Source organism: Felis catus, chromosome C1 (assembly GCF_018350175.1).
Source record: "Felis catus isolate Fca126 chromosome C1, F.catus_Fca126_mat1.0, whole genome shotgun sequence".
NCBI classification, from domain to species: Eukaryota; Metazoa; Chordata; class Mammalia; order Carnivora; family Felidae; genus Felis; species Felis catus.
Window position 1 is genome coordinate 65,445,001 of NC_058375.1, and position 11,743 is coordinate 65,456,743.

The window sequence follows — 11,743 nt, forward strand, 5'->3', positions numbered from 1 at the left end:
GGCTGAGGGGAAAAAACAACAACAACAAAAACACCTGAGCCTCATGGGTTCCCAGCTAGTTTGGGCAGGTTCCATGGGAATATGTACTCCTGGAGATGTTGGTTCCCAGACACAAGATATGGGGCCCAAGTAATTTACTGGAAAAACAGAATAAGGGCACCACTTCCTCTTTCTATCTTAAACAAGAAAGGGGCTCAGAAAAAGGTTACCTTGATTCCACAAGTAGATAGATACCTTTCTCCTCTTCTCCGTAGCTTGATTTTCCCATTGCAAATTGTTATCCTTTGTCTTTTTTCTTTTGAGGGGCCGGGAGGACTAGATTCCATTCTAGTTAAGAGTGGGGTACTGGCAGAGCTAGTGGCTGTGAAGAGGTGGGGGAGGGATGATGTACTTGGAGTTTCCCAGCAGGCTTAGCCACAGGGTTTTCTTTCAGGAGCTCTTGTCACGCCCATAGGATTAGCAGTGGTTCCTGACTGATGGGCTCCAAGGTGGAGGAGAGGACAGGACAGCTGCAAATCTGGCTGCAGGGGACAGATTGTTTAAAAATATATTTGCTACCTTGATATGATAGAATGTTAATGTTATAACTTGTACTAGAAATATATCTATGCATGTTACATTTAGAAAGTAATTTTCCTGGTGCCATTTTTCTCCAGTCTGTGATGCTGTTGCATGTGTCATTAATTTTTAAAAATTGTTTTTGATAGCTACCACAATGTTTGAAGCTGGAAAGGACAAAGGTAATCCAGATGAATTTGCTGTGGCACTTGACGAAACTCTTGGAGACTTTGCGTTCCCAGATGAATTTCTCTTTGATGTTTGGGGAGCCATCGGTGATGTGAAACGAGAATGATTATGATGTGGATGATCCATCTCTGGAGAAATGAACCATTCTTCCTTTTTTGAAATCCCATAAGATCTGTTTTTAGACACTGTTACGGACTCTGGTTTGGTCTTATGTGTATGAAATACCTTCTTTGAAATATAATTTTGGTTTCTGGGTATCTTCTAATGCAGTTTCATATGTGCTATTCTTAAGATAAATTACCTAAAATATCAATTTAAATATTCATTCAAGAGTCTTTTTAAAGTAAGTTTTAGGGAGTATTTCTAGAGAGATGATTTTGCTCCACATTAACCCATGTTTTCTTTTCCACATAGAAGTCATTGATTGCAATAGGTCTGTAGCTCATTTTCAATATCTTAATGCAGTGAAACTAGGATTAGAGTTTGATTTGTCTTGTAGCATCTTCATTTTGTTATACCAGCCTGAGCAGGATATGTTCAGGAAGCGAAGTGTGAATTATGCCACCTATAGGTCTAGAAGCATTGTTTCTTTAATCCACTGAGTAAGAGGGAGGAAGGTTTCTATAGTCTCTTGATGTCTATAGCCTACTTTCTCTCTTCATAAAGCAAGGATTGATTGACTTGCTTTTTGCTTCTTTGTAATTACTTCTTTTTAAAAACTTGTGAAATCTGTTGTGCTATGTGTTTGCTTGTGTGGAAGAAAGGTGGAAAAGGCAGATAGAGTAGAAACCACTTATATTTGATTTTTTTTTAAAGCAATTCTTTAACCATTATTTCTTTTTCCACTCATACCCACGTTTATGTTACCTTTTATAAGCACTCCAGGGAAGGTTTTTTATAGTCCTTGTGGAACTTTTCTTTTGAAAGATATTTACTCAGAAAATAACTATGTTTGAGAACATTTTTTTGGGTGAAAGAGCAATGCTTTTAAGCCCCCTAAACTTTAGAGGAGATAGCATCAGAAATCGATTTCCCCCGGTGGAAATAAAGGAGGACCAGAGGAATTGAGAAAATATATTAGCCTATTATTTTAGAGTTCTAACATACTTTCTCTAAAACCTTACATTATTGAGAAAATTGAGGGCAAATGACTGTCTTATCACTCTTATTTGACATGTTATAGATGTAGGAGAAATGGAAATGAATGGTTTCAACATAGATCATTTAATAAGGCAGAGCATGGTGTGACCAAGCATTCTTCTAAAGTGTTGTATGGAAGATGCTGTGTGCTGCCATGGTAATCAGAAATAATAACCCGTGAGGGCTGTGTTCCAGGAAATCAGAAGTAGTTCCTTTTTCGTGCTGAGTTAATGCTAAGATAACTATTGATTTCTGGTACAACTTTACCTGTACAGACATCCACTCCTCTTTCACATAAATCTAATGCTATGAAGCTGATATTCTTTGTCTCATTAATCTGAGACCTGTACAGAAGCCCGGTTTTACTCATTAATGTGTAACAAAAGTAGGTTATAGAATGTGGTTTGTCTTATTGTACTTGCCCATCATTTGAAAATAGGACCCACCTCAGGATGTAATTTGTTGTTACTTGTTCATTGGATTTCTTTTGGAGCTCCCCAAGTATCTATTAATTATTAACACCATCTGTCTTAGAAGGACACACAAAGAAAGAGTTGATATTTTTCTTTCTTTCTTTTCTTTTTTTTTTTGAGAGCATGTGTATATGTGTGTGCACAGGGGAGGAGTAGAGGGAGAGAGAGAATCTTTAGCAGGGTCCATGCCCAGTGAGAGCCCAACATGGGGCTCCATCTCAAGATTGTGAGATCATGACCCGAGCTGAAATCAAGAGTTGGGTGCTTAACAAACTGAGCCACCCAGGCACCCCAAGAGTTGATATTTTTAGAGATGAAAACATTGAGGCCCATGGAAACATTTTAAACAAAAAAAATTCTTGTCACTAGATGTTAGATCTGAAATGATAAGTCATTATGATCGATGTCCGTTTCTCCTTTTTTGGGGGATGCAGGAAGATTGATTCCCTGTGATTTATGGAATCTCATATTCACAAAGTGGGTTATACTCACCATGATTTTTCTAGAATTTTGATATGTAAGATACCAGGGTCCATGTACAGCTGTAACTCCACTTGTCTGTTGGCGTTAAATGGCAGTTATTATTTAGGGCTTCAGCTGTCCACAGGTACTTTAATACTAGTAAGTTTTTCCTTGAAATGTCTTTCTCTCTCACCTCTATTGCTAAGCTGATAACAGGGTCAGTTTCTTTGTCATTATGTTCCCTTACATGAAGATATATCTGTTTGTGAACTTGGTGACTTTCGGTAATTCTCCGTGAACAAAAAGCACAGCGTCTCTTTTTAGACGTCATGGTCTGCAGTTTGGGCTACCCTCCTGCTACAGTGAGACCAATCTTCCCCCCAGCCCCCTCACTAAGCATGCTGTTTCATTGGTCCCTCTGAACATTTCCGGAAACCTCTGTCATCATCTTTTGTTCTGTAGGGGTTCCCTGCCCGGTGGAGAAGGGTATTTAATTCTTGATTTTCTTCCATGCAAAACAGCATCTTTCAGTGGCTACTAAGAGCACATGTTTTCTTTGTGGCAGGGAATACATGTGATGACTGAACGTTGGGCTAGATGGAGCCTCGAACATAGCTTGGTCCTGATCAAGCGTATAAATTCTGATGATTACAAATAGGTACATTTTGGGTTTCTGTGATGTTTCATAAGTATAATTATGTGAAACCCTTTAAGAATTCAGTTATAAAGGCAGTAATCGGTTAACCTCTGTGTGGGGCTGCCGTATCCAATATTGTAATGTGAACAGATGATTAAATAGAGATAATTTTGCCAAATGGTTAATTTGCTATATTTCCTCCTATAACTTTAACAAATAGACATTTTCTAAGTACAGCACGTTTTCTTTAGGTCCGTGTTATTGCTAGACCTTCATCAAGTTGAGAGAGAGCCTTCCTGGCATTCTTCAGTTACCATTGCCTATCTGGCAGAGGAGCAAAATGAATTCCATCTGCAAATAGGTTTCAAAATAATGGTTCTTCTAAACAGAGCATAGTTATCCGCCATATGAAAGTTGCATATAATGACCCTCTCACCCTCTGATACCTCTAAAAATATATGGGTACTAATAGCATTGCTATTATTCTGGTGGAAGTAATAGGTTAGAAGGACAGTGGGGGTTTTACCCAAGCTAGAAGTGAATAAAGAGATAGGAGATGCTGTTCAGCTTATAGTGCCAAGAATTAGTGCTCTGGGTAAAATGCACATTTATTATCTTCTTGACACCGATTGAAAGGGACATCAGAGTAATTACAAGTCCTAACACATGTCATGGTTATAAAATGTTTCTAAGATTGTGAAGTGTACAAATGGCACAGCCTGTCCCTACCTATTACCTGAAAACTAGTTCTAAGAAATGACTCTAGGTTATTATCTGCCAGGAGGATTGAAAGTTGAATATGACATCTTGAATTTCAGACATTAAGCCTCTGTAAAACTTCAGTATAGCCATAGATATTTTTTAAAGCAGTAACAAAAAGAAATTTAAAAGATTTTCTGGTAGATTGTTTTAAGTATACATCTTATATTTTGAATACATCTTATATTATTTGCTGTGCAGTAAGTAGTATTGACTATATACAAGTAAAATATTCTACAGTTTTGGGAAAAGGAAAGCTTTTCTCTTTTATAAAAATCATAACATATTCTTTAAAATGTTTTTTTGAGATTGAATTTTGGGAATCTGTTATGTGAAATCGTAACGTATTTTGATACTGTTTAAAAATGTGTTTACTGTGTTTCTACTCATAGATGTATAAATGTTCATGCACTGATCAAAGTAAATTATTGTAAAGCTATAATTTATAATCTTTCTTATATTTAAAATATGACTCCTTAAAATAAACTTTTCATGAAAAAATGTTTTTATCATAAAAATTTGGGGTTTTAAATGTTAGGCTTTTTGTTTAAATGATTCAGGGGATAACACATGTAATTGTTTAGGTCTTTATGTTTTTAATACATCATTGGTATATTTTTTTCTCAGTGTATTTTTTCCTCAATGAAAATCCCAAAATTATGTGGTTTGATTCAGTAAAAATACAAGAGATATGCACTGCCGGGGTACTCTAAGATAAAATAGTCATAATCTTTTTCTGTTTATTAGATGGAGGTTTACCCAGGGTGACATTTCTTATTCAACCAATTTTATGGCAGTAGTTTCCAAACAATAGTGTAAGTAGAAGAAATATCAGCTTATAACTCTTAGGTAGTTATGCCTTTTGGATTCATTATCTCCTTGATGTAGTTTGAAGGCCCTATCAGAGCTGTTAGAAATCCTTAAAAATATGCTAATTTCATATGTTTGGGGTGGAGTCCAGGAATCTGCGTTTTGACCCATTCTCCAGATGGTTCCAATGGAAGTGAATCATGGACCTTTACTTTGAAGTCTCTGAAGGTCATGGACTAACATTGGGTAGGAACGATAGATATGACTTCAAGAACTTACCATCTGTCAAGGTAAGCAGAGACCTAAAAGAGCTCTCAAATACAATTAGGTAAGTGCTAAAATGGATATAAAATAGTATGGGAAGAAGCTGTAGATGATAGTAAGATTTCTTTTAATTTCACCAAGTGCGTGATTTTCTAAATGTAACTTGGTATGCCAGAAGAATTTGTTCTTGGAGAAGGAGACTTCCCAATTGGTGCACTATGGATTAACCCATGTGATAGTTTTGTCTCAATTTACATGCAGTATTTGATACTTCCCATTGATACAAATAATATTGGCTATTTATCTTTCTCTTATTAGGTATTTTATTCTCTTCTAGTTTTGTAGATGAGGATCCTCTTAGTGGTTTTTAGAGTGGAATTGACATGCGTGATAAGATTGATCTCAATGGAAATAACTTCAGTGGGTACTGTAGTTTTAATTATGGAGAAGCTAAGCTTCTAAAAATGCTACTTGAACTCTTGTGTAGATTTTTCTCTTAGTGAGGTTTCTTCATGTAGGGGGTAGAGTGAATATGATTTATGCTTCATTATCTTATGTGTCACCCAAAAATATGTTGACATAATATTTATGATTAAAAAAAATTGTAGATCCAGTGAGTTTAATTTAGCTTTGAAAAAGTTTCTCTAGGGGCTCTGCATGGCTCAGTCAGTTAAGCATCTGGCTCTTGAGTTTTTGGTTCAGGTCATGATCTCATGGTTCATGAGTTTGAGCCCTGCATCAGGCTCTGAGCTGACAGTGCGGAGCCTGCTTGGGATTATTTGTCTCCCTCTCTCTCTGCCTCTTCTCTGCTCATGTTTGCTCATGCTCTCTCTCAAAAATAAACATAAAAAGTTCCTCTAAGTTTGAATTCTTACCCACTTTTCCAGGTAAGTTGTTATAAAAATAATTTGATTTTATTTTTATAGGTTTCCAGTGTAGGATAGGTTAGGTGTGGGAAATGAAAATGGGAACATTGCAGCCATGTTCTTGCAATGTTCTTCCCTCCTCTCCACTGCACATCCCTTCCTGGCTTCTTCTTTACCCATCCTCTATCCATGGGGGTTCCTCAGGCCCAGACCTGGGTTCTGTCCCCTTTTCTACCCTCCTCTTGGAAGACTCATCTATTCCCATGGCTTTCAGCATTTTTACAGTTACAACTCCTAGATATATATCTTAACATTTTGGATTGCTCTTCTGAGATTTACATTCAGATATCAACTGCTTTCTTGACCTCTCCACTTGTGTGTCAGAACTTTAACGTGTTCAGGATGAAGCTAATTTTAAAGTCTTATTTTCCTTAATTTTCTCTGACAGGAAGTGGCATCATAATTCGCTTCATTGTTTCTTTCTTCACCCACTATACCTAATTAATCTGTCTCCCAAATGTCTACTTCTTTCTAGTTTCACTGTCCCCTGTTTCATCCATGCCTCATTTCCATCTGGGCTGCTGCTTCAGGCTCTGCATTGGCTCTTCCATCTTCCATTCTTCCTCCAGTTTAGGTTTTACCTAGTAATGGGTAAGATAAACTGGAGGATTGCCTTCCTCCAGTTTAGGTTTTACCTAGTAATGGGAGTGCTCTGAAAACATTGATTACAGGACATAAGTGTTCAGCTTTCTTGAAAGTGAAGATGTCAGGGTCTTAATGTTTTTCTTCTCTGGAAGGGCTTGACCTTATGCTCATTTTTGTCTTTGAGGGAAGGGGCACTGGTTTTTGGATGATTCAGCTTCTACTAAAGGGCACACAGAGGCTAAAGGCTATGGGGGTGTATGTGTGTGAGTGTGTTGGGGAAGGTGGGGGGAGAAAGGTCCAAACAGGAAGATTGTGCCTTGTTTTCCTGCAGACTTGTTATAGCTAGATGGAGTGTTAGACCAACAGGGGCAAGAACCTTCCAAAGATTCCTGCTGTCTCCTCATTGCAGAGGCAGTAAGACTCCCAGTCAGGGGTGATGTTTGGACCCTTGTCGAAGCCTGAGTCATTGAGCAGAGCCCAGCAGCTTTCATAGAACCAGCACTTCCCGTCTCTTGTTTGTTCCTCTCATCAGCGTTTGGTGAGGACTTTTTTGTATGCAGTTTTGCCTCCTGTTGTCCAGCAGGAGGGTTGTCACATTAGCTCAGGCCTCTGGCTTATTCCTGTGGGTTCCCTGCTCTAGGATCCTTTTTTTTTTCGTTTGGTAATGATGTGACCCACATATAAACCTGAGAAGAGAGAGATGGTCCCTTGGATACGCCTAGTGGAGTGGTGGGGAAAGCCTTTGCTTTTGTACCAGCACAAGACTTTTCACAGGGACATGGGCAAATGACCCTTTCTGCTACATGTTAATGGGATCACACCACCCTCCTTCAGGCTCTTTACAGCGGCCTCCAGAGCCATGCCCACCTCATTGCCACACTTCCTCCAAGTGTGTGCTCTGGTTACACGGAACTTTTTTTCACTTTTCATTTTTCACCAAGCACTTCCTTTCTTAGAGCTATTTCACTTTGTTTTCTCTTCCCTGAGCACTGTTCCTCCTATTTGCATGACCGTGTCCTTGTCATCCTTCAGTAATTAATTTAAATGGCATTTCTTTGGGGATGACGTTTTTGATCTTCTTCCTCCCTTTATTCTCTCTATTCTTGATTTCAGCCCTTGTTTGTTTTCACCCTAACACATCAGTATTTTAAATTGTTTCATTTTTCTTCTATATTCCCCACTTGAATATCAATTTCTTGGCGGTGGGATTGTTTTTATCTCTTACTGTTCTATCCCCAGCACTTGGCATGGAGCCTGGTATGTATTAAACACTAACAAAATAATTACTAATAAGGAACTTCAAATGTTAATTGAGTGCCCACTGTGTGCTCAGTTGTTGGAAGTAGATCAATTCACTTAATCCTCAGCAAACCCCTGAGGAAGGCAATGATCATCTTCACTTTAAAGGTGAAGAAACAGGTCCAGAGAAATTAAATACCTTGCTCTAAGGCACATGTTTGGTTAGTGGCAGACAGGATTTGAACCCAGTTTTAAGTCCTGACTCTCTCAACTTGATCCTGTTAATACTTTACCAGAGCAGTGTTCTCACTCAACTGAGGAAAGCTATAGAGGGGATTAAACCCAGAGAACAAGGCTATAGGCTCACTTGGCTGCTGTCATCAGTCTGAGTAGGGAACAGCTACTCTGAGGGCAAGCCAAGAAGCGGACTTGAATGGCTAAGTGATGGATTTTATGTTACAAACCGTACGCTAAAGGATTTTAGTGATTCTTTAGAGTAAAAAAAAAAATTGTGACTGGCAATAGTTAAGTCTAGATTAAAAACTAACAAAACAAACATTGTAGTCACTGGCATAATAAATTCTTGCTGGTGTAACTAAAGGAAAAAAAAAAAAGATTAAGAAAGTTCCTGACCATATCTTGGAGAATGAAGACTGGCTTTGAAATCCTTCAAATCTGGTTAAAGTGATTTTATGGTTTAATTGTTTTGCTTTGAGTTGTGGGTATTTTGCTTCTGGAGTCATTATTGTTTATGTTTCAGAAAACTAAGGGGTGAGTGCTGTGTTCTTTAGTTTTTTTTTTTTAATCATTGTTTCACAAATTTTTTAAAAGCAGCTTATTACCAAATGCTTTGTGTACCATTTACTGTTTGAAAATGTCATTAGTATTTGAGGTTTCATGGAGCATGGAATATCACCATTAACCATTTTTAAGACTAAGATACTTGAATTCTGAGACATGAATTGAGAAGTTATGTTGCTCAGAAGCCCATTTCTAGACAAAAATTTTAATTTGTGGGTCAAAGAGGTGAGTTTATAGAGATGATTATAAATTTGCTGAATATATTCCCTGCTCAGTTTTCTATACATAAGAGTGGTCAGTTTCAACATATTATGAATTGGTGAATAGGGAATATTTGTGAGGCTTCCCTCAATATTAAACCCAAAGTAAGACTGTAACTGTGGTAATGAAAAAAATGAAGTCAATCATATGTCTTTCCAGAGATCAAATATTCATTTGTAATTTGGACAGGTTTATTGAATTCGTAATTAAAGGAGGTCCAGGGAAATTCTGAAGAAGGTATATTGACTTAAATAGAATTAAGTGGCATTTTCAGGACTGATCATTCTAAAATTCTATGGAGTGTGTCTGTGACTCTCCTTTTTGAGTTTTTTTGATAAACACTTTAATCACCTTGATATAATGTTTTAAAATAGTTTCCAGAAAGTTTCTTCCAGGTGATCTAGTGCTTAGAAGGAGACCTCCTAGCTCTCTACCACCTTGTCACCTGACAGAGGAAATTCACTAGGCAATTTAAAAAATTTACATTCTTTGACCAGTAGGTGGCACTGCCTGCCCTCGGGACTACCTCAAGTCTATCTGTCTCTTATGCAACTAACCTTCCATACCAACTTAGCTGTTTTGTATTCTTCTTGTATCTGTTCTGACTTGTCCAGCCTGACTTTTGAGGTCATTTGTGATTTCACTAAGGATAGCTTTTTGACAGTGCAAGTGTCTTTGATACCTGGACAGTTTCTTCTCAGAATCTGGGGGATTATATCTTCTGGTCTGGGAGAGTGTTCAGAGTGAATGACTAATTCTGCAAAACCAACCAAGGCTCTTTGAGATCTGAGAGGCGAATAAATGACTGAGCACTGAAGTACTGTAGGAGGTGATTATGGTTAATATCCTGTGAAAGTTATAGATGGCTTCATACCAAGCATAAAATTAAATAGGTACATTAAAAACTTTAAAACCTTATTCATGACTTCAAAACTTTTAAATAAGTTTTAAGCAAATAGTTAATTGTGAATTTGTTCTTTCCCTGAATAAATAAAGCAAGTTGAGCTTCTTTATATTTAGTAATTAATATTGTGTGATCATTCACATCATGAAAAAAACCATGGAGATAGAATTCTGGCCAGACATTGATTTCATATGTTACTGTTTCGACGACTGTCATTTGAACTAACTTTTCTCCTCTCTAATGTTTTTTTACATTTAAGTAATTTGCCAATACTTCTGAGTTATAATATCTTGTACTTATAGGATATTTTCCCCTTATTAAATGTATATCAGATCTATTATCAACTGATGTTATTCAGGACCCATTAGCTATAGCTAAATGACATTTGTTAGAAATAAGAGTTTTAAAAGTTGGGATTGTAATAATTTCCTATAATTATAATTGAACTGCTTCCTTATAGGCATACTTGTCAATTCAGGCCCAGGGTCTATATGCATGATTTCCTGCTGCTGTATGGAGTATACTTGCCCATGAAAGAAGCAACTCAATCACAAATCAACACCCTCAATTAAAAATATTTTATCTAGGCTTTATAACTGGTCATAGGGAATAGCAGAGATGCAAAAGCAAAGGTGAAGTTGGAAGGAATCAGTGGCTTCTAGAGAATTTCCCTTTATTAGACCTCCTGAAAAGCCCTATTGTAAGCATTGGTCTTATGTTAAATGTCCAAATTCTTCATGTTGCGTTGATAGTAAGGATTTCATAATCTCTGGAATTTAGTAATTCCAGGAAAAGTGTGGACAATTAGATGGTGAATGTCAGCCATTAGTCTATTGTTGGATTCCTTAATCTAGCTGATTTGTGGCTCATTTTTGCACTTATGTTTGTTTCCTCTGTCCACAGTGTGTTTTATTAAGTATGGCATGTTCCACATGGTTGGAACCAAATATCCAAACCAAATGTTAGACTTGGATTTCACTAGCCTGTGAAAGACCATGTCTCTGATTGACACTTGCAGGAGTCTATCTATGTTCCTCATTTTCTGCAGATCTGGAGGATTTTGGTTCATTTCTTCAAGGGCACAAACAGTCTGCACTTTGAGCTTCAGTCTCCATTGTCCTGGAGAGTGTGCGCCTCTCCTGATCGATGACCTGGGACCTCTCATTGTCCCTGGGTCTCTGTAAATTGAATTTTATATAAAACCTGGCTGCATTTCAAGGACAAGAGATGCAAAACAAACTTCCATGCTGTTCTGCCATCTTGGCCCCCTCCCCTGAATTTTATATGAAATCATCCTATTAGTCAGGATTCAGTTACAGAGAACACAATCTGCTGTACTGTTATAAGCAGAAAGTAATGTAATCTAGGTTACCAAATAGGCCCCCAAATTGTTAGCACTCCAGAGAAGCCTCTAAGCTGAAGGAGGTAGGCACAAGGATGAATTCCCAAAGTCTTGCTGCCCAACTGGGTTGCTAATGGAGCTGCTGCCATGGTCTGGAAGCTGTTCTGCTAAATCTTTTTAAAAAAAATTCTTTTTAATGTTTATTTTTGAGAGAGAGAGAGAGAGTGAGTATGGGGAGGGGGAGGGGACAGAGAGAGGGAGACACAGAATCTGAAGCAGGCTCCAGGCTCTGAGCTGTCAGCACAGAGCCTGATGTGGGGCTTGAACTCAGGAACTGTGAGAACCTGAGCCAAAGTCGGACACTTAACTGACTGAGCCACCCAGGCACCCCAT

General features: G+C 37.8%; 1 protein-coding gene across 2 annotated transcripts in view; it reads left to right on the forward strand.

Annotated features, from left to right (window-relative positions):
- GIPC2 (GIPC PDZ domain containing family member 2) overlaps positions 1-4,838 on the forward strand; it is an 85,255-nt gene extending 80,417 nt beyond the window's left edge. For both annotated transcript variants that reach the window (XM_003990249.5, XM_019837287.3), the window contains exon 6: positions 708-4,838. In XM_003990249.5, the coding sequence (XP_003990298.1) occupies positions 708-853 (146 nt within the window). In that variant the 3' untranslated portion in view covers positions 854-4,838. The remainder of the gene's footprint in view (positions 1-707) is intronic.
- Positions 4,839-11,743: the final 6,905 nt, after the last annotated feature.